Source organism: Rhododendron vialii, chromosome 5a (genome assembly GCF_030253575.1).
Source record: "Rhododendron vialii isolate Sample 1 chromosome 5a, ASM3025357v1".
Classification (NCBI taxonomy): domain Eukaryota; kingdom Viridiplantae; phylum Streptophyta; class Magnoliopsida; order Ericales; family Ericaceae; genus Rhododendron; species Rhododendron vialii.
The window spans coordinates 11,867,993-11,895,161 of NC_080561.1; the positions used below are offsets into that span (position 1 = coordinate 11,867,993).

The 27,169-nt window shown below is 36.0% G+C and overlaps 3 protein-coding genes and 1 long non-coding RNA gene across 4 annotated transcripts; 3 read left to right on the plus strand and 1 right to left on the minus strand.

The window, feature by feature from the left end:
- The first annotated feature begins 1,557 nt into the window (after window positions 1-1,557).
- LOC131327986 (uncharacterized) lies at window positions 1,558-9,775 on the plus strand. Its single transcript, XM_058361107.1, has 3 exons — window positions 1,558-1,923; window positions 5,820-5,893; window positions 9,521-9,775. Exons 1-3 carry the CDS (start codon window positions 1,660-1,662, stop codon window positions 9,606-9,608), a joined length of 426 nt encoding a protein of 141 aa, XP_058217090.1. The 5' UTR covers window positions 1,558-1,659; the 3' UTR covers window positions 9,609-9,775.
- Window positions 9,776-10,960: 1,185 nt separating this feature from the next.
- Window positions 10,961-11,488, plus strand: LOC131327987 (uncharacterized). The gene is made up of 3 exons (XR_009200318.1): window positions 10,961-11,035; window positions 11,153-11,211; window positions 11,302-11,488. It is a non-coding gene; the product is annotated as an uncharacterized LOC131327987 (long non-coding RNA).
- Window positions 11,489-20,962: 9,474 nt separating this feature from the next.
- On the plus strand, window positions 20,963-21,992 carry LOC131327988 (uncharacterized). The gene is made up of 2 exons (XM_058361108.1): window positions 20,963-21,577; window positions 21,683-21,992. Exons 1-2 carry the CDS (start codon window positions 20,965-20,967, stop codon window positions 21,715-21,717), a joined length of 648 nt encoding a protein of 215 aa, XP_058217091.1. The 5' UTR covers window positions 20,963-20,964; the 3' UTR covers window positions 21,718-21,992.
- A 2,867-nt stretch (window positions 21,993-24,859) lies between these two features.
- On the minus strand, window positions 24,860-25,323 carry LOC131327989 (uncharacterized). Its single transcript, XM_058361109.1, has one exon. The coding sequence runs from the start codon at window positions 25,321-25,323 to the stop codon at window positions 25,111-25,113; it is 213 nt and encodes a 70-aa protein (XP_058217092.1). The 3' UTR covers window positions 24,860-25,110.
- Between the last annotated feature and the right edge of the window lie 1,846 nt (window positions 25,324-27,169).

The following is a 27,169-nucleotide window of genomic DNA, read 5'->3' on the forward strand; positions in this document are numbered from 1 at the left end:
CATGTCAATTTTATAAAGAAACTGGTTTGCCAGAATGAGTCATATCAAATAGAGTTTTTATTCAAATTTTCACTCGAATTAAGTACAATTCCGGATTGTCGATATGAGATTTGGACTGTCTAATGACTGAATGGACGATTTGGATTGCCCATAACACCGTGCTGTGCACTAGTTGCACAACAAGCCCCTTAATCAACAAGTCAAAATTCGGAATCTAAAAGAAATGCTTCCACACATCTGTACCTTACAAAAACGGCACGCAAGTTCACTTTGTCTCATTTGTGTCATGTCTCCCTTTTCTTCTATCTCGTACCATGAAAGCATCCACGATGTCCAATCAAATTGAATAACCAAAAATTGTTACACCACCTTTTGTTTATCCATTTAAGGAATTATTAAGGTTAACAATGTAAAGGTGATCCATAATAGAATAATCAAAATTAAAAACCAAAATTTGTCATATCACCTTTTTAAATTATAAAAAATTAAAAATTGTGTACATAGAAAGCAGCGTTTTTAAAAAATAGTTTTTAAACTAATAAAAATTGGTTATTAGAAAAAAAATAAATTTTTGAAATATTTTTAAAAAAAAGCATTTTCCATAAAAAAAGTTTCAAAATCATAACAGTAAAATAAGCTAATAAGCCAATTTTTTTAAATAAAGATGAAAAAATTGGCTTATTAGCTTATTTTTATCTTTATTCAAAAAATTTAGGTTTCGATTATAATTTTTTACTTTTAGATTCCTCTCATCATGACAAAGTAATAATTCAAAAAAAAAGTTAACGAAAAACTAACAAATACGAATTTTTTTTAACAAAAACAAAAAATTAAGCCATTTAACTTATTAGGCCCAATGACCATAATAAAGATGCTACTAGAAACTACCTGGGGCCATGGCTTCCCCAAAAATTTTGTTATTAGCCTTTCCAGATTTTCGAAACAGGAGTAAAATAAAACAATAATTCGGCTTTCGGTCCTTCAAAATTTGAAGAATTCTAGTGCTGTTTTATTTTTCCGAAGGGAAGAATATTACCCGTCACGCTAAGGTTATTATTTTTAAGTATTTATTTTTCGGCTTTTCGCCTTACGAGACATGTCATTCTTTTATAATATATCACATTTAATTCAAAAAATTTAAATAAATATTTATTTACTTAATGGAATGAGCCTAACAATAGTAAGAGTAATTTCTTCTTATGGCCCATGAAGTCATTTAACATAGTACAAAAAGAATTTGTATGCATCACAAGGTCATTCAAATTGACTGCTTCGTCATTAATGTTTTTTTTATCTTTAATAATTTTTTATTTTTTTCATGTTTTAAATGTATATAGTGTACTTCTATTAAAAATATTAAATAATTAAATAAAGAAAAAAAAATATGTAAATTTGTAAAGCATTTTCATTTCAAAAATTTATTGAAGAAATTAAATAGACATGCCCATCCCATAGAATTTAAATACTTATGTTTTCGTCCTTAATTTGGTTGAATGAAAGTAATTACTCCGTAAATATAATATGTGTTGTACTGTCCAAATATGATAGTACACAATAAATGTTTATTTTTATTTTAACAAGAAAAACTCGAATTACCCAATTCCACCTCTTCCTCATCAGTCCCTCTTTACAACCGCCGCTTTCCCTAGCTCCACGACAATGGCTCTGAGGGCGGCGACTCTAAAAAGCGCCGGTGAGAAAATGATGTCCGCATTCGGACCCATACGGTGGGCCCACGCCATCGCTGCCCAACCTCCGCCGCTCGACAGTTCGATGGGTCACGCCGCCGTCACCGCACCGTTTGTTTTGCCGGAACTCGATCGGGACTCCGTTGACAACAACGGCAACGTGAAGTACGGGTTCCCCAGTTTCTCTTTTCGCGGCGGTGGGTCGATGGAGCTCATGGCCGTCCCCAAAAAGAAGGTTGTTTAATTCACCCTCCCATTCCTTCATTGTCTTTCTGATTATTTTGGTATGTTGTAAGTTTTCAGATATTTATTTATTTATTTTTGGTTATTTAGTTTTTTCTTGAGGAGATTGGAAATTCAATAGGGTTAGTAATGCTATGGGATTATCAATATCACATCTGTAGGTGTTATAAAGTCTCAATAGGATTGGCTGTGCAATGGATATGTAATCCCTGTATAATTGATGCACTCAGAAGTTGGAAATGACTTCCGTTGTCTTTTTAATCTGTTCCGTGTTACAGCCTCTTTGGATGGTGAGAAATGGTGGGAAAATGGAAGAAAAGAGAATCCCTTTTACATCACTGAAAGAAATGTGAAATGGTGAGAAGGATGGTAAATAATAGTGATAAAAGAAGAACCTTTACTGGTCAACTATTTTTCCTCAACAAATCTTGGTGAGGTTTAGTGAGAAGCCACTAGGTCCGTTACCCTTTGTTTTATCTCTCTTTCTCATAATCTAAAGGGCCGGTTAGTCTTGGCAATCAAATGGACCATTGGGACTGGTACTTTGCATTTCACTTGATAAACTTCCCCGATACTTTTCATAACTCTTCATTGTTTTGGTTAATACTAGAATTTGAGTTGGATGTTCACTCCTACATATTCTAGTTCTTTTACTACATGTTTGATTTGTGCTTTGAAGCTTCGATTTTTGTAGTTAATACTTTGATTTCAGTTTCTTAGTAACCCATGTTTTTGTTTATCTCGAAATTTGAAATTGGTATTTCAGTTCTCATAGGTTGAAGAATGTAGGGAAATGCCACACTTCGTCTGAATTTCCAGATCCCCCTCCACCATGTATCATTAACTCTTTGCAAGAAAATTGGACCAAAGGCATTGGGTCTAGGAGACTAGGACACTTCATGATTGCGGCCTTTTTTTTCTTTTAAAGTTAATTCCTTGTCACTTCATTTTCATTTCTAGATATCACAAACGATTTGATTTACCCTTAAGTTTGTGCATTTTTGCAATTTGCTCACGGTTTTCATGATGTTGTTTTGTTCGAAAATTCTATGGTCTAAGTTGTTTGAACTCACCACTCCTTTACTATCGAAAGTACATTTGAGGTATTGAACACCATTGGCTTACTTTCCACATGGGACCTTTGCCCGGTTTTTTTGGGGAAATCCAAAATTTATTAAAGAATTGACATTACAAAGAACAAGAAGGGCGTACCCTCCAAATAACAAGGGAACCTAACAAGAAACTAATTTCAAACAGCAAGGTTTACAGGTGAAGCTTTTACAGAAGAGAATTGAGAACCTTGGATCCTTACATTAAACCTAATCTTGTCAACCACATTCAAAGTTGGCCTTTGAATACCTTGGAAACTTTGTACTATTGTAGTTCCTTTCCTGGCAGATATGATAAACCATGGTTGCCTAAGCTATTTTCCTTACAATGTTTTGGAAGGGACTTGCCACTGAATTTACCTGTAAGCCAATTGACTTCATTAGGCCAGGAATGTTGAGGCTTAGAATGCCCCATAATCCCCATAAAGAGCAAACTTGCTGCCAAACTGATCTTGAAAAGGGGCAGCTTAAAAAAAAGATGGAAAAGGCTTTCATTGTCAATCTGGCATAGAGAGCAAGTAGGAGATATCAGATATGTGAACACCCCAACTTATGATTTCATCCTTCATTTTGAGACTGGCTTTGATTGCCAACTATGAAGCATGAATACTGATACAGGATATAGACAATATATGAGATGGATAGGGCGATATGAGAAAATCTTGAAAAGTAGGATACGGGTACTGCTAGGATCCGTAAGGTTAGAAGGCATATTTATAGGCTTGTAGCATTGTATTACCCAATACCCATAATAACAAGAAGAGATATAAACCTATTGTATTTTCCTTATGCAATTTTGTTGTGTACAAGTCTACTTGGTTACTTTTTTATTATTGAACTTAATTATCATACTCATGCGTGACACAATAAAATGAAACATTATAAAATCTATCATTCCATTCCTAACTATTTTACCCTACTACTATGCAAGAATTGTCACAATCTTAATTTCAGAAAAGTTCGGATACGTGTCTTTTAGTATCCAAAATGTATCCGATACTCACAAATTTTAGAAATTAATCTTTATATTATTGATACTTTTGTGATTCGTATCCTTGAGTATCGGTATCCGATACGGATATGATGCAGGTGCAACTCCCATCTAGATGTATCCGTTCTTCATAGATTGTCAACCGAAGAATGAAGCAATGCCTTCCATCTGAAGGTGTTCTACATATCATTAGGATTAATTGTCTAATGAATGTGCAATCCCTGTAAAAAAAAATGATGCATCAAGAAGCTGGAAATGACTTCCATAGGTTTTGTAATCGAATCCATGTGTTACAACCCTTGTGGATGGGGTGACATTCGTGAGAAAGGATGGGAAAATGAAATAAAGGAGAATCCATTTTACTAATTTGGATAACTAAAGAGATGAGAAATTGTGAGAAAGGATGAGAAATAAAGAACAAAGACGAATCTTTATTAGTACATTTTTGTTGCTCACCAAATCTCCTTGCTGCAGAGATTCAGTGAGAAGCCATAACCCTTTCTGTTCTCTCCCTTTCTCACAATCCAATGGGCCTGTTAGTACGGGCAATCACATGGCCATTGGTACTAGTACTTTGCATTTAGCTGAAAATTCTTCCCATCCATTTCAACACTGATTATTTTTTTCAGTTAATACTAGAATTTGAATTCGATGGTCCCTCCTATAGTCCTGTTTGGATCTTGCTTATGGTAGTTCTTCTACCACATACGTGATTTGTTTTTTCAAGCTGCAATTTTGTTTGGTAATACTTCTATTTCAGTTGGGTACTAAGACCATGCGTTTTCTCTACCTGGGAATTTGAAAATGTATTTTGGCTCTTGCAAATTGAAGAATGTAGCAAAATACGATAATTGGTCTGAGTTGTGCAATGGCCCTCCACCATGTATCATTTAATCTTCACAAGAAAATTGCGTAGGAATTTATTGGGTCTAGGGCACTTCATGATTACAGATTCATGTTAATACTTTTCACTTCATTTTAGGTTATAGACACTGCAAACGATATGATTTACTCTACATTTTTTTAGTCATGGTTTTCATAATGTTTTATTAGTCATGTTGTTTAAGTGTTTGAAACCTGTCAGACCTTACTATGAAAAGTGCAACCGGGGTTTTAGACACCATTGGCTTACTTTCCACATGGGACCTAATACCTTGGTTGGGCTATGCAGCATTTCGCCCCCAGGCCTTTTATGAATATTTTTGTTTTTGACTGTCCATAAGTTATTTCTTTGAGCCATATTTTATCTCCTTTTCAAGCATAGCGGGGTGATTTTTTCTCTTCGTTATTTTGCTTTCCTAATGAAGAACCGACTTCGCTATCACGAATGGCGATTGGAGAAGGCTATCATCTCACAAACATTTTTCATTAGCTATAGAATCCCATGCATGTTGTTATGATATAGACTACATAGTTATGCTTGGTATAGGAAAATTGAGAATTGGTCCAACTGACATCATTTGGAGGAACCCCTCGTGTTAATATAGTGCTCTTGTTTTCCAAAACTTATTCATGCAATAGATACCTTTTTTTGAACTAGATAGAGATGTTCTTTCTGTTCTACTGGCATCTGTTAGTTCCCCTCCTCATGTATCAGTGTATCGCTGGATAATCTGCCAAATTGTGGTTTTTTTTTGGAATTATCATGTTACGATGCCATTATTAGTTCAATTTGCACCCTTATGTATTAGTTTGTTGTGGATATTGTGGCTGTAGAATACTTGAGTGAAATAAAGAGCTTTCTTTGAAAGTATCCGTGCAAATGACAAAGATTTCTTGATTGTGCAGGTTTCTCCACACAAGAGAGGCATTAGGAATGGACCAAAGGCTTTGAAACCCGTTCCTGTCATCATCCGCTGCAAGTAAGGCTTTGCTCCTCTTATTGTTTCGGTATAAACTTATGGATCCATGATAACATGTGGTATCCTGGAAGTATGTTGAAACTTCTCAGTGCAGTGTGTTACTGGTCTGGTTTGCCTCTGAAGTCAGGCACAGTCTTTTTCGGTGCATAAAGCATATTCTTTTAAAGGTCAGTTGTCATTCTATTACCACTAAGAGCAAGTTTACCAGTTATTAGCCAAAAAAACTTGTGAACAGTGCACATTTTTCATTTTACCTACTCACATTTCTTTGAACACTAGACCAACACTATCTATTTAACCTATTATCTATTAAAATATCATAACTTTTATTTCTTAACCATATTTTTAAATTGGAGCAAATGAAGAGAGAAGGGAGACCTGACAAAAAAAACAATAAAGAACTCTATTGCTCGTGAACAGTTCTTCTCTAGAAATGCCGAATCTGGTGCATGGCTGTTTCCTTGTTTTGCAAAGCTAAAATAGATTCAAAAGCATGTATAGCTAAGCTGGTAAACTTGCTCTGATCAGCTACTGGAAGTTCTTGTGGACTTCTGAGCTTTTGGCGTAGGATAACCCACATGCAAATACAGGCATTCATTTGTGGTACTAGTCATAACGTGAAAGGACTTTTACTCAACAATGCCTTGGGTATTAAAGAGGGAAAAGAAGAGGAAAAAGGAAAGAGTATTACATGTGCTCCTGCAAAAGAGCACACACCTAGAAATAGATCACCAACTCTGTATATTTTTTTTTCTTCCCTTTCTTCTGTACTTGGGTGAATGGGCATTGGGCAGGATTGAGGGATGGCATAAGGCAACAACACTTGGAGAATAAACAGTGGGAAACAAAGTTACTCAACCACAATAGATAGTTTTAATTGACTGTTAATTGACTTTCACCTGCCGTATCATTGAAGTATTATAGGTAGGGGTGGCAAATTGAACCCAGACCCATTAACAAACCCAGACCCATCAACTAGAAAATAGACCCAACCCAACCCATTTATTAGTTGGGTAAGAATGGGTTCAAACCCAACTAACCCATTATTAATTGGGTCATAATTGAGCATTAATTGGGTCAACTTAAATGACCCAATGGGCAATGAAAGTAACCCACCAAATTCCATCTCTTAATTGGTCCCAAATTCCGTCTCTCTCTCTCCCTCCCCCTGCCCCTCTCTCCCACCCTCCCCCCCCCCCCCCCCCGCTCTCTCTCTCTCCCCCCTGCCCCCCCCCCCCCCCCCCTCTCTCTCTCTCTTTCCCCCCGCCCCTCTTTCTCTCTCTCTCTCTCCCTCTCCCCCGTCTCTCTCTCTTTCCCCCCCCCCCACAGGAGCATGGCCTTCTCCCTCTTTTATTCAATTGTTTTGTGCTACATCACACGGGTCCAAAAATATTTTGAATGGTCCGAATTAAAAATCAATTGTGACCGGTAACAATTATTTTGACCAGTCAAAATTGAAAACACATCTCATCCATTAATTGCGCGAATGGACCCGTGAAATTGTGCTCCGCCGTGAATAAATTTCTCTCATGGTAGTCCCGCAAAGGATTTGGATTAAAAAATTAACTTATTTTTTTGTCCTTATTCAATTTTTTTTTGCATTTTTTTTGTTTTGTGTCATATTTTTGTGACTTATTAATTTGTTTTGATGAGAGGAATCAGAAAAGTAAAAAAATTTGATCGAAACTTATAACTTTTTGAATAAAGACAAAAAATAAATAAATAAGACAAAAAAAAATTACTTATTCTCGTCTTTTTGAAAAAATTTATGAGTTTCGATCATAATTTTTTTTTTACTTTTCTAATTTTTCGATCATAATTTTTAGTTTATATATAATTGGATTAATGGGCGGGTCGGGTTTGCTTTAAAATAAATGGGTCGGGTTGGGTATGGGTAATTAGACTCATAGTTAACGGGTCTAAATGGGTCAATGACCCATTAAAGACCCAACCCACTAACAACTTACCCAATTTGACCCAAACCCGCCCGTTTGCCACCCCTAATTATAGGGTCTAAGGCAATCAATAACGTAGGGGTTAATGAATCTTGAAGGCACAACGGAATTTTGTGGGTATTAGGAAGAGCCTCACCATGTAGCACTTACCGGCAGGCCAATGCCGGTGGGTGAGGCAAGTGAGCTCCTCCAGAATCATGAGTCCTCATACCATGCAAGCTCTAGGCTTCATGGACCTCCATATCGGGACCTCCTCCACGGAAACCTCCAGAACATAGCATTACGATGCTTAATGACATGCTAAGTCATGTCTACACTCCATACAATAAATAAGGCTCTAATGAGCCTGGTGACTCCTCACAATACCCTAGGTTGGGACCTAATGAGGTATGTGGCTTGGAGGCTAGAGCAAGGGGATTGTCAAGACTCGCCTCTACGAGGCAAGCTCCACCTTGACTGACCATAGAGAAAGAGGGGCATTGCCTGCATTAGCCGATGTCTGCATCAACCACCATCATCATTATCACAACCACCCTCATTACAACCACAACTACAACCATACTTATTGCAAGTTTGCAACCACCACTGACATCCGACAATTAACCACCTGCCTCTCCATCCCCTGGTCAATCCATTCCTCTGGCAAGTCTAGCCCTCTGGCATGCCCATCTCTAAGGTCTCCATATAAGGATGGTTGATACACCACCAACACAGATAGACACACTACATCCAATATACGGTGTTCTAACTCTCTAGTTGATCAATCTCTCCATTGCCACCCTCTCTTTCTACGGCCGCCCTGAGCTCTCTCCTCCTCCACCTTTGGTGGTCCCAAGCACTGTTGTAGCGCCGGGCATATTCCCAGAGGGACCACCTCAGGTACTCTTCCAGCCACCCACATCCACAAATGTCAAATTACGAACACGAGGGGTGTGAGAACTCGTTTGAAAAGTTTTCCATGAGAAAGCATTGAGGGCAGCGTCGCATTAGGGTTTTGTGTTTCTTGCTATCCATTGCCTTCAATGGCATTGGGTTTTTAGGAAAGGTACAAGTTTGCATTTTATAACCAACATTGGCCTAAAATCAAGGACGATTAATGGAACTTTCGTGAGATTTGGCTATAGGAAAGTGTAAAGCATCTGACACTTGAGAATTTTATCCTTCTGGAGTTCGTATGAGAGTTTAGATTATTGCTTGGTGAATTCCTTGTGGAGGTTGTGTTTTAAGTACTTCTCTCTAAAAATGCTTTTCATGGTAGAATCTTTAAAATGGAAACATAGTTCAGCGCTGCCACAAACTGCTAGTAATTTTGTTGTTTAACACTGATGAGTATTAGGTTTCGCTGGATGACTTGTTTGGTGTGAGTGGCGTTCTGAGTTGTAAAACTTCTGATATACTGTAGAGGACAATAGAGGTGTTGAGTTGAGCAAGTGTGAATAGCATGGGTTGTATTTGGAGCATTTAATATTTGCTAGTGTATCACTTTGTGGGTACATTACTTCGCGGATTGAATGTCTTCGTCTGTATATCTAATTTGTTGATTTGAAGCCCGAGTGTTCTGTGATATTTTTGTTAATTAGTTAATTATACAGAGTTTTAAGTCTCGAATCGGGGAATATGCTTATATAAATGGTGATATCATCATTTTCAACACATGTTACATCATTTGCAGGAGTTGTGGCCGAGTCAAGCTTCCACACTTCTATTGTTGCAGTGGAGATCGAGGAAATACCGGTGAACCAAATAGTACATCCAGTTGATCCATCCCATCGTTTTTTCATTCCGCAGCAATGTTTGTCATTGAACTGAATCTGCTGGTTTATTTGTATCTCATTAGAAACCTCATCAGACTATACAAGGTCAAATCGCGACTTTCCTATATAAATGGTGATTTTGGAGACCAAATTCACCAGCCGGTTTCATGCTATGCCTTTTATCAAGTGTCTAGTTACTGCAACCCTTGGCAGATAAATACGGTGTTTGAATGTGATGAGAGACACCCCTCTCTCTCTCTCTCTCTCTCTCTCTCTGCATGTGTGTCTAGTTCTAGACATGTTTGGTTTGGATTTTGAGAGAGATTTTTTAGATAAGGAGTGAAGAGAGATGGAGAAAATTTATTAGAGACCGTACACAGGGGTGTTGAGATCCAAAATGAACAAGGTAAAGTCTATAATGTTCCAATTTTGTAAAAAAGGAAGTTTTAGAAAAGGAAGGTAATTTCAAGCTCAAAAATTATGTGTTTGTACAAATAATTTTCCTAGCAATATGGATCTTGTTTGATAGATCTCATTAAGATCTTTTAAACGGAGCAAAAAAAAATTAAAAATATATTTTTCACTTTCATTATATTTGAGCTTGAAATTACCTTCTTTTTGAAAAATAATGTTTAAAAAGAAAGCTGAACGGCACCTAAGTCCTATGACCAAAAACAGAGAAAAAACTAGATATACTTGTTGCATGAGTTCTGGTAAAAATTGATAAATACTGTACATATTACAGATTGTCATCTATGCTCAAAGTTTTCCCTTTTCAATCACCCTTGCAAATAGAATCACAATTGCTGTTGAGATGGACTGAAGAATTTAAGCTTTCCAAACTACTCTAAGTCATTTTTTAACTTATTTATCGATTTCAGGTGATTCTCTTCTTTTCTTTGGAAGGACAATTTTAGAGGTACTAAACCGGTACAACAAAACTTGGGCTTGTTTTACGGGAAGCAAAAGAAAATGTTTTGTTTTTATGAGTTCTGGTAAATAATAAATGAAAAAAAAATAAAAGATTGTCATCTCAAATCAAAGTTTTCTGTTTGTAATAACGATTGCAAAAGGATAGCATTTGGCGTAGAGATATATTAAGGGTGAGTTTACGAGAGAGATATATATATATATATATATATATATACACACACACACACACAATCCGGTTCTGCTCCAGGATCCCGGAAATTAGAATGGTTCGGGACTGTATTGTGAACCGTTGGATTAAAATCCAACGGCCTGGATTAAAAAAGCCAAAAAACTCTCCAATAATTACACTTTTTCCCCTCCCCCTCACACTTTCCCCCTTCTCCTTTTATTTCACCTCTTCGTTCAGACCAGAGAGACAGAGAGACGACGAGGAGAGAAACGCGAAGAACGAAGAGAGAAGAAGAACGAAGACGAACGACGTCCCGCACCAACCAGCCAAGGTATCTCTCTCTCTCTCTCTCTCTCTCTCTCTCTCTCTCTCTCTTGAACTCGAAAAATCTCCAACTCGAAAATTCTGAATCGGAAGAAATTGCTCAGAAATTAGGTTTTTTTTTTAGGACGAACGACGAAGAACGAAGAGGAGGAGAAGAACGAAGGAGATCGACTGGAGAACGAGGTATCTCTGTCATATTTTTCTCTCTCGTTCAAAAAAATTAAAATCTGGTTCGGAAGATTTTTCTGAAAAATTAGGTTTTTTTTTTTTTAGGACAAACGACTAAGAACGAAGAGGAGAAGGAGAACGAAGAAGTTCGACTGGAGAACGTGATTGAACCAAATAAGGTATCTCTCTCTCTCTTCACCGTTTGACTGATTTGAACCCTTTTTTGTTAGGGTTTCGATTTCGATTCTGGAATTGTGTTTGTAGATGGTTTTTATTTTGATTAGTTGTATATGAGAAACGAAATTTGGGAAAATTTGTAACTTACAGTTTGCTTGAATGTAATCATTTTATTGGGCAATAATTTTCTGAAATATTAGTCCCATGTTTGGTACTGAATTGGGGTAGTTGACAAACCCATAGTGGTGGTGATAGCTTCTTACAAGTTTCCTTGCAATTGTAAATGGAGTACCCAGTGATTTGAATGCAAAGAGTGCATGTTACTAACTTATTAATTATTATTGTTACTGAAACCCTAATACACCTATCAGTTCTGGTAAGGAGAAATTACCAGTGACAAGAGTTGATCGTCAAGCCAATCCACAAATTGCAAAACATCTTCAATATCCAAATAAGCAGCATCCAACACTTTCTATATGAGACTATTTATGCACTCGCCTTTTGTTTCAATGTCTGTTTTTATCTACAAACAGAGCCATTTACTAAGTAAGCTAATTAACAAATAAAGAGTAAGACCATATGTAATCATAGTTACAAGAAAAGGCTAATATACTTACAGCTAAAAGGTGTGTGGACCGCTTTTGTATTTCCCCTACTAAATTACTATGTGCACTCATAACCACCGGCTTATCATGATTCCGAGATCCTGAGGGGGGGGGGGGGGGTGTATTACTGGAGCTTTTGGAATGATAGCTCCTTTCAGTGTGGCCCTAAGCAGTGAAGACGATGGGCAAGATTATTGGGATAATCTGACAAGTGAAGAAATGGAGAATCTAGACAACATGATGGAATTTTAGTCAAAAGCAGTCATCACATGGTCAAAAGCAGTCATCATCAACAACAGTCATCATTTCTTCTTTTGGCCCCATCTGCACCGAAAGAAGAAACAGTCAAGCATTCATTCCTGCTTTTGACCCCTTTAGCACCGAAAGCAGGAACAGTCATCTACTTTAGTCACATGGCGGAGTCATTCAGCACTTGTAAAACCCATGTCCTTATTCTATAAAAGGATCCGAGAAGTAAGTTAGGGGAAGGCAATTGAGGGAATTCAGGTAATTCAGAATTCAAGATAGTAAAAATAGAGTTTAGAGAGAGAGTAAACAAAGTTTGGGTTTTCAGAAATTGCTTACCCATACTTAGTCAAGATTGAAGTTCTACTTCTGTATTCACTGTAAGTCTGAGTTTGTTCAGCTTACCTATTCATTACCAGTAAACTATACTATTCAATTCAATACCAGTAAAACTGCATTTACTTTTCATAGTAAATTACTATTCATTTCGTACTATTCATAGTACTGTTCATAATCACTATTCACACACGAATTCTACTATTCATTCATGATTAAAATAGCTTTTACTATTTAGTATTCATGATTAAAATTGCTTTTATTATTTAGTTATAATTGGTGTTACTGTGCTTTACCGTCTCACATTCTTTAAGTAAATCAAACCCCCTCTTTCACCGACACCTTACTTTGATTAACCCCATGTTCTTCCACTGTATATCCCTCCTTCCGCCCCCCTCATGGTATCAGAGCCAAGTAGAAAATTGTTGAAGAATTAAGCTCAAGTAATCTGTAAGTTGTTTTTACTCCTGCTTAGTTTTCAATTAATATTTTTATCCTGTTGAAAATTTAGTTAGTATTTTAATTTGGTTGTCATCGGTCGACCACCTTGTCCTCTGGCCACCTGAAAGTCGTCTTTATTTCCCCGAAGGTAAGTCCCAGGGTAGGGCAGTGAATGGGGTTGAACGTTGAACTTAGGGTATGTGTTATGCAGGGTATGTGTTTATCATGATAATTTAGGATTAAAATATTAATTAAAAGATCTTTAGGATTAAAATATTAAAAGAAGAATCTGTAGGATTAAACACAATGAATAGATTATTTAAGTGTAGTTCTTCAGCCAGTTCTTCAATGGCTTCTTTATCTGAGTTACCGGATATAGTCAATCAAGAAGAACATGAATACCATGATTTAGACACAGGATTAACTAATTGGAACATTCCAAAAATCCCAGTAAAAAAAATTTACAAGTCAAGTTTTTTAGATGATGCTTTTCGTACTGATCAAGTAGCAAAAACTGCAGAGCATATTTATGCTATTACTAAGCAAGAAGAGAGATGTTCTCTTCTCAGTCAACATTCAGTCAAACGACACCTCGAAAGAGGATATAAATATATTCATGTAGGATTAATACAAGTAGCAGTTAAACCACTTACAAGAAAAGGATTAAATTCCTCAGTCCTGCTGTCTTTACAAGACAGTAGATTCACAGTCTATAGTGATAGTCAGTTAGGATTAATGGAGTCAAGCTTACATAATAGTCCAGTTTATTTCAACTGTTACCCCGATTTACCCCTTAGTTTAAATGACAAAAATATTCTAAAAGCATTAACATTAAATATTCAAACTGCTGGAGCAATCACCCAAATGCTTGAAGGAAGTCAATCAATTGCACTAATTTATCGTCTTTATTACAAATGTATGAAAACTAATTTGAACATTCATGCATTAGTCAAAAGTCCAAAAGACAAAACTAAGGGGTAAATCGGGGGGCGGAAGGAGGGATATACAGTGGAAGAACATGGGGTTAATCAGAGTAAGGTGTCGGTGAAAGAGGGGGTTTGATTTACTTAAAGAAGGTGAGACGGTAAAGCACAGTAACACCAATTATAACTAAATAATAAAAGCAATTTTAATCATGAATACTAAATAGTAAAAGCTATTTTAATCATGAATGAATAGTAGAATTCGTGTGTGAATAGTGATTATGAACAGTACTATGAATAGTACGAAATGAATAGTAATTTACTATGAAAAGTAAATGCAGTTTTACTGGTATTGAATTGAATAGTACAGTTTACTGGTAATGAATAGGTAAGCTGAACAAACTCAGACTTACAGTGAATACAGAAGTAGAACTTCAATCTTGACTAAGTATGGGTAAGCAATTTCTGAAAACCCAAACTTTGTTTACTCTCTCTCTAAACTCTATTTTTACTATCTTGAATTCTGAATTACCTGAATTCCCTCAATTGCCTTCCCCTAACTTACTTCTCGGATCCTTTTATAGAATAAGGACATGGGTTTTACAAGTGCTGAATGACTCCGCCATGTGACTAAAGTAGATGACTGTTCCTGCTTTCGGTGCTAAAGGGGTCAAAAGCAGGAATGAATGCTTGACTGTTTCTTCTTTCGGTGCAGATGGGGCCAAAAGAAGAAATGATGACTGCTGTTGATGATGACTGCTTTTGACCATGTGATGACTGCTTTTGACTAAAATTCCATCATGTTGTCTAGATTCTCCATTTCTTCACTTATCAGATTATCCCAATAATCTTGCCCATCATCTTCACTGTTGATTTCTGGGCTGGATTCTTGGTCTGTTCTATTGTCAATCTGATAACTCAAATTATCCCAATAATTCTGGTATTCTTTGACTAGACTTTGAAACTTTGTGTAAAAGATAAATGGAACTTCTTGAATAGGATCAGTAGATTTGATTTTTTGAATAGAATCTTCACAAATTAAACGGTACTTGCCATCAAGGAAATAATCATCATTTCCAAGATTGCTCGCAATTGACTTAGCCCTGTGATGCCTGATCTGTGTTCTGGTAGGCTTGGAACACGGCCAGGGGCATTCATCTTCAATGAGTTCAATTGGTGCACATACCCTACTGAATGGCCAATACCATGATAGATACATGACATGTTGTGCCAGTATCGCACTTCCAATATTTGTCCATTCGGGCATTTTACTGGTAATTGGAACTTGACATTTCATTGATCTATGTTTAGCAAAGACATTGTTAACACATACTGCTAATTTTCTGGTGACTCGGTCGGTTTGTTCTGGGTCAGTAAAGATGATTTGTCTAAGAAATCCATGATCTAGTAGAGTCATTGGGCTGACTTGGGTGGTTTGACCTTTATATGAAAGAACAAGGTCTTGAAAGTACTGCATATTGATACAGGCTTTGGGGATACTAAAAATTAATTGGCATGGGCAATCATATCTGTCTAATGGTGTTTCTAGACACAATGGGTTAGTTTTTGGGCAGATGACTCGGTTTTGGTCTTCATTATAGTAGGTTTCCTAAGTGATTGATAATCCTGGGGGTGGTTGACTGGCTAGTTTAGTAAGGGTTTCAAATAGAAATTCTTGAAAATGGTGGCCATCTTGTCTAGCCAAATGTTGTATGTGGCTGACGACATCTAATGGTAGTGACTTGGGGAGTAGGGATAGGGATTGTGGTAAAGTTAGGATTCTGAAAGCTTTTTCTTGAAAAGTTTCCGGCACACATACGCTTTCACCATCATCCAGTAGGGATGACTGCACATTTACCCCTTTGCTATCATCCAGTGGGGATGATAGTTTTTTCTCTACTTTTACCAGTGGGGTAAAAGACGTCTTTTCTTCTTTTGAGCGATTCTGCGATTTAGTAACTTCTGCCTTGAGTTGAGTATTTTCAGTCATCTGCTGGTGATACCTGCAGTTTAAATCAATAAATTTGCAAGCCATTGATTCACAATGCTTACAAGAAGGGAAGTTAGTAGACGAACTGGTGCTGACTAGGGATGGGTTTAGTGAAACTCCACCCAAAGAACTAAGGAAAACAACACCACTAGTCTCCTGATTAAAATAAATACTTAAACAATTTAAGCTGTCTAAAAATCTGCGATGGTCCCCACGCGTATTCCAGAGATTATCTAGAAGACATTGTTGGGTCTCATTCATGCTGTCGAAGTAATTTAGCTTCTTAAATTTTGTGCTGGCTCTTTCAGGGAATATTGGCAGAAGGATTTTCCCAAAGGAGATGGTTTTCTGTTGACTTTGAGCCATCTGTAAAACAATCAAGTAAATCATTAGTAGGGTAGATAGAGCAATTTTATAACTGACTTAATTCATCTTTGTCTGGTGTTGATAAAAATTCAAAATTGACTTGTTGATCAAAAGATGTAGTAATGATGTTGTTACTGGTGACTGTGAATGGGTAAAGTAAGTAAATAAAAGGCATTCCTAAAATTACTCTGTCAATTAAATTTTTGACTAAAACAAATGAGGTTTTGAAATCAATCTTATTTTGGCAAATCTTAAGTTCGGGCAATTTATACTTAATTAACATTTTACTACCATTTGCAGACCTCAATCGCTCAGTTGTTTCTTGATAATATTTAGTAGGTATTAAACTTTCTTGTATACAATTTAGATCTGCTCCGGTATCGATGAGAGCAGTGACTTGTATCTTATAATCTCCTATTATTAATTTAATACGAGCATGTCATTTCTGTATATTTATTTGATTGATTATATTTAATCTGTGACTGTCTTGATCACTATTTGAGTGGTCAATATCTTTTTTTTGATTAGGATTTTGGTCTTGATTATCATCTTTTAGGGTTTCTTCAGAAGGTGAACTGTCTTTCCTTTTTCTAAAGAATTTGTTAGCTAATTTTGAAAGTTGGTCTTTAATCCTTGTAATTTCTATTTTAATAAGATTTATTTCATGCTGTAAATCATGTAAAGTAACTTCTTTATTAATTTTGTTAAAACGCTCCATAGTAGCATTAAGGCTTACTATCGATTTATTATTTTGGGGTTGTTTCCCTTGTTGTACCAAGAGTTGTTTAAGTTTTTTAATATATTGTTGCTTTAATTCTGAATCATCTATTTTACTGATTAAATCAATTAACAATTCTTCTTCGGGTAAGTCTTTGGTAAGTATATTTACTTTTTTACAACAATTGTCAGTACAACCAATTTTAATTTGATCGTCACTTGGACTATCACTAAGAGAATGATAGTCAGAAGATGAACTATCTCCTTCATTTTCAGAATTACTTAGATTTGAATTTCTGAAAATTTCAAAAATTTGTTGTTTATCAGTATCTGATATATTTAGTTGACTAATTTTTGCTTGGACTTTACATTCAGTTTTGTAATGTCCTTTTTTACCACAATTGTAACATGTAATGTTACTTTTGTCGTTACTTTTGTCTTTATTTTTTTTGTTATTCTTTTGACTTTTGGGTTTTTCGTAATATTTTTCTTTGGATGATGTGGGTTTACTATTCCTAAAGTATCTGTGACTCTTACTATTGTTGGTTGGTTTAGTATGATGTTTGGATTTCCTTCGTGATGGTGCTACTGACGGAAGACCATACTGTTCACAAAAGTTTCCTAACTCATTCTTGGCTTTATTTTTGTCCTTTTGGGCTTGTTTACTAATTTCCATATCAATGCACATTCTTAGACCTTCTTTTTGAATGGTACTAATAATGTCGCCATATGTTAATTTATCATATTCAATGACTCCTGTTGGTTGACTAAGGACATCTCTAATTTTGTGGGCAAATAAATTAGGAAGTCCATTAATTAATTTTTCTTTCCAGAATGATTTTGTACAATCATCTTTAAGCATGACTCTAGATGTGAAAACATCTTTGTACCATCTAAAATCGCTTAATGTTGGACAATGCAAATTACTCAGTTGATCATGTATCCTAGAAGTAATGTTACTGGGTTGTCCAATAAAATGTTTAATTATGGTATAAATCAGAGTATTGACTCCATCTGGTGCTCCCATTCCAATTTCATTGTCAAAAATTGGGAGACCATTTTCATCTAATTGAACAGCGTGTTTAACTTCTTCTCGTGACTCACGGGTGAGATATTTCTCCCACCATGCTTTTAACATTCCAGTGAAACCAGAGGTTAATAGATCAACTATCTGTGGTTGATTAAGGTCCGTATTACTTAAGTAGCTATTAGCAGCCATTGACATATGGTTTAATTTTTCTAATATTTGGTGTTCACTCAAACCATCAATATTCCATTCATATAATTTATTAAAGGAAACAGAAAATTGATTGGTCAAATTATTTTCTTCATATTGTAAATCAGGGGGGGTTGGTCTAGAATATCAATTTTTGGTAAGAGTGGTTGGATTTGCTGAGGGATTGAAAAGACGGTTAATTTCTTGACCAGAGAACTGTTTCTGTAACTATGTGATTTCTTCATCAGAAGAAGTTTGTACTATTTGACTGGAAGTACTAGTGTCATAATTTTTTGTGATGGTAGAAACTTGGGGTGATTCTTGTTCTGGCTTAATAGCTAATTTAGTCAGTATTTCCTCAATTTTTTGAATATTTTGATTTTGATTTATGCTAATTTTCTCTCTTCTTCCAGGAAGGTGTACAACGGGTGCTTCAATATTCTTACTAGAGGATGTGAAGGTGCAAGAAGATCGTTCATCAATTTTAGTTTCTAATTTATTTAATTGGTAACCTATAGTTTTGAGACACTGATTGGTGTAATTAATCTGTTCAACAATTTGTCTGCATTCTGCTCTGTTATTAGGTAATTTGAACGGAGATGCAGTTATAGATGTATTTTTGTAATCAATAATAATTGAATCTAAAGGAGGATGACTAGAATTTGTAGTAGTGTTATCCGATTTTCTCCATTTTGTTTTTGTAATAGTGTTGACTTTTTTATAAAAATTATCTAAGTAATTGAAAATATAGATTTCAATTCTTATTTCATTCATGAAGTTTTCCCATTGAGCAATTATTTTGGCAAATCTTAACTTTGGGCAATTTATACTTAATTAACATTTTACTACCAAAAAAACACCTTAAAAAACACCTCATAGTTTTCGATCAAATTTTGATGATCCGAGCCGCTTAATGTGATCAGAACGTGATTTTAAGGGTACCCACGAGAAATCAGCAAAAAAATGACCGGGAAGGGCTTGATCCGAACAGTTTTTTACTGAACGGTTCAAATAAAAACTGCTTAAATCAAGCCTTAAAATCACATTCTGCACACATTGAACGGTTCGGATCATAAAAATTTGATCGGAAACTATGAGATTGAGATTTTGGGTGTTTTTTTAGGTGTTTTTTTAGATGTCCCTTGAACCGCCCCGTATATATATATATATACAGAAATATTCAGGTAAGGACCTTATAATGAGGACCTTATATGCGGACCTCCCATTTCTCGCCTTTCCCGATCAGATTTCGATGATCCGAGCCGCTCAATGTGTTCAGAACGTGATTTTAATGATACCCATGAGAAATAGGCAAAAAAAATAACCGGGAAGCTTTATAGCCGTCCTTACTCTCTCATTGAAGGTAGTTTCTTATCAAACTCCCCAAACCCCGTATTCCCCCCTATAGCGTTACTATCAAAGTATGGGCGTGGCATGTCTTTCGGTTACGGGTCTAGCCCCAGGTGCTTGTCGCAAGTCACCCTAGACACTAAAGAACCTCGCGAAACTAGATTATCGTAACCTTGGACGTTCCCGAGTGTAGCAGATAGCATCTCGCACCATAGTGATTGTTCGATCGAGTCTGCTACACTTGGAAAATGGGTGCTCGGATCAAGCACCCTACACACCTCGGATGCTGTTGATTACCGCGTAGGCCCCCTCGGTTTTTTTTTATAGAATTTTTGGACGGCTCGGATCGGCCGTCTGGTGGCCGGAGACCGCCCGACGCGGCCGTCGGTACGATTTCCCTCCGCCGACGCCCATTATCATAGCAACAGTCTTATTTTTTATATAACGCAACTTCAAGCTCAAAAATCATGTGTTTACGCAAATAATTTTCCTATCACTATGGATCTTGTTTGATAGATCTCATTGAGATCTTTAATACGGTGCAAAATAAATTGAAATTTTTTTTTTCATTTACATTATTTTTGAGTTTGAAAATGTGAAAGAAATTTTTTATTTGGGTTTTGTAGAATGACCCTTCTTATTTTTGAATGAGAAGTGGCAAAATAAGTACTTATTTTTTAAGAAGATTTCCGGAACGGAGCCTTATCCCTATGTCTTTGTGATGGATTGTACTTAGAAGACAAACAAGTATAAGATGCCATTGCTTGATATAGTGGGAGTTTCAAGTTTCAATGGATCATTTTATTCTTGTTTTGCTTTCATGCAAAAAGAGGAAGAAGGAGACTGTGTGGGCATTGGAAAGATTCAGTAAAATTTTGGGTCATAACCAACAACCTTCTGTGATTGTATCGGATAGGGAATTAGCATTGATGAATGCCATTAAAGTTATTTTTCCTGGAACTGCAAATATTCTATGTGTGTGGCACATTGAGAAAAACGTTCTCTCAAAGTGTAAGTCTCAATTTGAAAGAGGAGAAGATTGGGAGACTTTTTTATTGGCTTGGACTAATTTGATAGAATCTCCGGATGAAAGTTCCTTTGATGAAGCTTGGCATCTTCTTGAAGTTGAATACAAAGAGAAAGAATATATTCTTAATTACACAAGAATACATGGCTCCCTTTCAAAGAGAGATTTGTACATGCATGGACGGGAAAATATCTACACTTTGGGAATCCTGTCACTTCTAGGGCTGAAGGTGCACATGGAATGCTCAAGAAATATCTCACCGTTTCCATGAAGCGAGGGAAAAGATTTGTCTTGCAATTGAGAACCAATACAATGAGATCAAAGCGAAGATTGCTAGTGAAAAGTTTCGAGTGACACATAAATTTTGAATTCCCATGTTGAAGGAACTTGCTACTCATGTTTCCAACTTTGCGCTTGGAGAGCTTTTTAAACAATATGAGTTGGCGACATCTTCTATATTGGGTCCTTGTAGAGGTCATTTTTCAAAGACCATGGGTCTACCGTGTGCACACATGATGACTAACAAGAAAGGTGAAAGCTTGCTACTTAGCGATAGACATCCGCAATGGATAATTGATATAAGGTCATTCACCAATGTGGATGGTGGGGTGAATGGAAATGGACGCGAAATTGAACGTCTTCTCAAGAATTTTCAAGATAAATACAAATGCATGCCTCTTGTTGAAAGGGAAGATAGCCTCAAGCAAGTTGCTCAACTTATTGATTCTCCAATTCCATTGACTCTTGAACCGAGCATTCAACCTCACAAAGGACGACCATCGGGTTCCAAGAAAAGAAAGGGAGATGGCTCTACCACCCGTGATCCTTCAACTTTCAAGATTGCAGAAAAAACCCGAAAATGTAGTGTTTGCCACCACATTGGACATAATAGTCAGACTTGCCCACACAAGGATGAAAACACTAGGAGGAGTCCTCATTTTGTCCTGGCTAATCAACATGTCAACCTAAATATGCTAGAAACACAATGTAAGATTTTTTTTGGTAGTATATTCCATGAGATTTTTTCCTCGATTAATCAATGCTTTGAACTATTCTTTTTTATTGATACGTGCTTCCAACTATTTTTTGCAGTTGAATGTGAGATCAATACCTCACTGGAACTATAGCCGTAGTGGAGTTTGTTTTGTGGATGTGATGCTATTTGTTTGTGGAGAACCAAATGTGCAAAGAAGATCTCCACTTTTTGGTAGGAACTAGTTAGGAAACTGCTGGAACATATATATTGTAATGTCTTCTGCAGTTTTTTTGTTGGACTTTATGAAGATCGAATGTTTGGAGATCTTTACTAGGATAGATGATGGATATTTGTATGAATTTTTGGAGTAACATTGTGTGAATTTATTGTATTTTTTGACTTAATCTGGAAATGCCATCTGCAGTTTTATGGGAACTTGTATGTGTTTTTTGGAGTTATGTTAGCTGCATTTTTTTTTTGAGGTAGAATTCTGGGTATGGTTTTGTAGTGGAATTCTGGTATCAATAGGAAAGGCTAGGCCAATGGAAAGTGGAATTCTGGTATCACGAGGGAAGTGAAATTCTGGTTTGTAGTGATTTTGGGTATGCTGAGTAATTTATTGTGAAGGTAGTTAAGGGATTTGGGAATTGAAAGATTAAAGAAAGAAGGATACTTTTGTAACTTTAAATAATGAGGGCAAAAGTTGGAGTGCCATTGGATAAATTTGGAGTGCTAAAATCAACACCCCTAATTATTGTATTGTCATTATTGCATTTTCAAATTTTAGGTGTTCGGCAAGGGCCAACCAAAACAAATTTTCAAGAATGATTTCTTCAAATTGTGCTTTTTGGCTTCTCTCTTTTGCATTCTCTTTAAACTTGTTGTACTAAAAACTCATATTACCCTGCCCAATTTTGGAAAACACCCTTGTGTTTTGTTTTTCTTTTAGTTCGTATGTTTTTTTTTTTTTTTTTGAGTTAATGATAGTCTGAAATGTTCTTGTTTTTTTGCAATTACTTGAATTCAACTTAATTGTTATTATAATAAAAAAATAAAAACATTGTTACCAAAAAATACTTCAAACCGAAAAACATCATCTTGAAAATAGTTCGAGGCTGTCAATTAACAAAGAAAAAAACAATTGGAAAATTTTAATGCCACGAGGCTTTTCAATAATGCCACGAGCATTAATTGTTCTGGTGGGTAAAATGACACTCTTACCCCCTTGTGGTCAAAGCTATCAATTCATAACAATAGTTACCCAAACTACCCTTCCTTGAAGGAACAACCCTAATTGAATTACCCTTAGGCTTTTGATTTCTCGTGCTTTCCAACTGACAATTTTGTTTTGATTGTAGAATCGTTATTTTGTTTGATTGTGAGCTAAAGTCAATTTTTTAATTGAAAAAACTAATCTTAGTCCCTAAACAAATCAAGGTTTTTTTTAAAAAAACAAAAAACATTAATTTTTGTTTTTTACCGAAAAACAAAGTACACTAATGAAACACTAAACATAGGCTCAACAATATTAGTTTTTTTTTTTTTTGATAGCTTAGTTGTCTGAGACAGCTTTCATACATCATAACTAATCTTTGGAGACTAATCTCATCGCTATTTGCAGGGGTCCTAATTAACTGACCCCAAAATTTAATAGCATCTAATAAGTTTCGAACCAAAGATCTTAGCAAAGAGTAAACTCCTAAATCTCAAGTCTTGACCACAAGACCAACCCGTTGAGATTGGCTCGATCTCAACAATAGTAGTTCGTGAATAACGTAACAAAACCGTAAACATATACTTTAGAAAAGCAATTCCTAAGTATACAAGTACACAATGAATAAACAATACAAATCTTGAATGTATGTACTCCAATGAATCTGGCGATCAAGTACAAACGGAAAGAGGCAAAAGTTAAAGGAAAAATGGAGATAATGGTTGCAGTTGAAAAGCACAGGAAATCAAAAGTCGAAAAAGGGTAATCGAAGGGTTGTTCGTTTACAGAAGGATAGTTTGGGTAACAAATTTTATGAACTGAAAGCTTTTGACCAAAACAGGACAAAAGAGTCATTTTGCCCACCAGAATAACCAATGCTCGTGGCATTAGGAAAAATGCTCGTGTCATTAGAGGCAGCCAAACAATTTCACAATACAACTTTTAAAATATGAGTAATTGATTAAAACATTATCCAAACACTATTGCTGTTGCAAAATATTCATTATGTACATATTATTCATACACCCTACCAGATTCAAATGCATTCAGACTATAATTCAAAAAGCTAAAAAATGAAAAATGAAAAATAAAAAGCCAAAAAATATGGCTCCTTACTTCATTTTCTACTTCTCATTATTGCATTTTCTCATTTTCAATGCTTGGCACCCTCATTCTAAAATGCATTCTCACATAATGTGTTTTCTGTTTTTGGGTTTAGAGGCCAAAAGTGAGAAAGAGCTCAAAAGATCCTTTTTGCATTATTGGGTTTTCCCATTCTAGGACCAATTACCAGTTTTACCTTCACATCACTCTTATCCTCCCCTCACTTGGTGGAGGGAGAGAGAACATATCTCAAAAAATTGTCCAATTATTTCTGAAAGTCCATGGTTGTGCTGTAATCGTCCGACTATATTACTCCGTCCGTTTTGGCCCCTCACTGGAAGTATTCATGATTTTCCTGCATACCCATGTGATTATTCATGATTTTCCTGCATACCCATGTGATTAACAGAAAAATAACAAAACCAGAAGCAGTGAACCAGGAAACCCAATTAGGAAAATGGGTCGGAGGAGGGTATTATTGGGTGTGTACATGAGTAAGAGACAAATAAATTATGAATTTCTGAAATTGCTGTAAATATGGGAATTGAAATGGGTTTATGAATGACGCAAAATAGGAACGGAAGAGCAAACTAGATGTGTCTTGAAAAAAATCCACCATAATTAAATTTTATCATTGTTCATACATCTTTTAATACAATACTAATAAAGAACTAAAAGCAACATGGTAAAAACAAACTCATAATTTATTTTTATCCTTCATCTACCAAACATCACTCCTGCTGCAAAATGTATTATACACATATCATTCAAACACTTTACTTAAATTCAAAATATATTCTAACTATAATTTAAAAAGTCAAAAAAACAACAAAATTAAAAATAAAAAGTCAAAAAGTAAGCTCTCTGACACCCTATAATCACCTTGAAAACCTCTTTTCGGTTCTCTCTGTTCCATTGACTCGAATCACGTTCACAGAATGTAAAGAAACATTTAAAAACAAGTAACTAATACTAGTATCCAATTTGACGCTCACATATAGCAATTAACAATTATTAACAGAGCACAAATTATTTCAAAAATACTAAGTTAATTTCGAAATCCAAAGACCGAAACGGTTCCAAAACACCACAGACGTCGATACACATCTTACAAAGATCGGTATATTCACCGCTGAAAACGCAGAATCGGCCGTCTTTATCCACACATCTAGACATATCGATCTAGAGAGAGAGAGAGAGAGAGAGAGAGAGGAGATGAAACGGTGATCAGGAAATGGTGCGCTTGCCGGGGCGATCGGCGACCTGGAGGGTCTTGTCGATGAGCTTTCGAGCCTTTCGGCTGCGAATCTCGACCTTGACGCTGGCGCTCTTGTCCATCTTCACGTACGGCTTCTTCTTGGAATTCGGAGTCGTCTTCTTCTTCAGGGATCGGACCTTCGACTTGATCGACTCCACCAAGTTCTCCAACTGATTCGTCATTAACGCTACTTGCTCTAATTCGTATCTGTATGTATACTTTTCTACTATATATCTGGAGAGAGAGAGAGAGAGAGAGAGAGAGAGAGAGAACTAACTCTCAGGTCCGTCTGTAAGTAGCGCCACGTATCTGAGAGAGAGAGAGAGAGAGAGAGAGAGAGAGAGAGAGAGAGAACTAACTCTCAGGTCAGTCTGTAAGTAGCGCCACGTATCTCGCTCTTCCAATTCCTCCTGAGCTAGCCGGCACCATTGCGCGCAATTGCTGGGTCTCCTCCTTTTATTAGTGAGGGAGTAAACAAAAGTCCGTTGTTTCGTGGTGATTTACGAATTAGCCCCTGGTTGTTTATTTCTTTTTTTACTACTACTTTTTTTTTTTTAATTTCGTGATATCCTAGATGTTTATTTCTGACTTTATTAGAGTAATTCGGACTATTCGAGGTCTCGCCGGCTACTTGCAAGCTGTACTACATCTTCAACAATTTGTTACAAAATTGTTTATGAAAAAGTTAATATCGATTTTTTTACAAATAAAGTTAAATTTTCAAATTAGACAACGGAGATGCGTATCGAAATTAAAAAAAAAAATTACGATTCATTGGTATCTAGTCTGGCCAGACTAAAAATAGCAGAAATTCAATTTTCTCTGCCCGCCTTTAGAAAGTATTAATTTCACATGATTTTATTTCTCTTAGGCTCTGTTCCGGAACAAAAAAAAAGTCCTTATTTTTTAAGAAGACAATTTCAAGTTCAAAAATTATGGGCTTATTGAAATTTAAAAATATGCAATATGGATCTTGTTTGAAAAATCTCGATGAGATCTTTTATACGATGCAAAAAAAATTTAAAAATTATTTTTCATTTACTTTATTTTTGAGTTTGAAAATGTGAAATAAGCTGCTTATTTTTTAAGAAGATTTCTGGAACGGAGCCTTAGTATAAGTACATTTTTGTTTGTCTCATTATTGAATTCGCTACAATCATCCAAAAGAATTTTATATTAGGTAAGAAATCAAGAAGAAAATCTATGAGAATTTTCCCAAGATAAGGTCAAAGATAATGCTCAATTTTTCAGTGTTGGCAGGCTGACGTACAGAAGTTGTTACTATTAAGGAATTGTGGTAAATGCACATGCGGGCCGATAAATGGAATTTTGGAGCCTAAATGGTTTGACTTAAGACTTTCGAGTTCCGTACGGACAAGGCCATTGACATACAATCAAAAAAACAAGTAGCAAAATTTGACCAACAACCATCAATTTGTTTGTTTGCCATTTGTGTTGGAGTAGCATTCAAAGCGAACCCCGGAAAGCAATAATTTATGGACGACTTCTTGTTGAAAAATGTCAAATTGTTCCCACTAACTCATAAGTTGTGAGTTAGTACGAACGAATTGTCAAAATGCGATAAGTTGTAGTCTTAAATTGCTAGTCGAAACACCCCCTAATTAAAGCACCGTTTGAAAATAGGTGGCCGGCAATTTCCCTGCTCAGTTGAAGCTTCATACTTATCAATTATCAGGGTTGGGCTTAATTGGATTTTGAATCTATATCTAGAGTCGTTTTACAAAGACTAAAGAAGGGAGAGCACTACAAGAAAAATTGCATTGGGTGACGAATGAAAATCGTCGCAAATTGTATGTTTTTCGTCACAAATAATATAGGTGACGAAAAAAAATTTGTCGACTAAAGGTTGTCGAGGATTCCTACCTGGTGACGAAATCTATTTTTCGTCACCTATAGTGCCTTTTGGTGACGAAAACTTTCGTCACGGAAAAATGACTTGGTGACGAAATTTTCTTCGTCACATATTGTGCTTTTTTGATGACAAAAAATTTCGTCACAAATTATTCC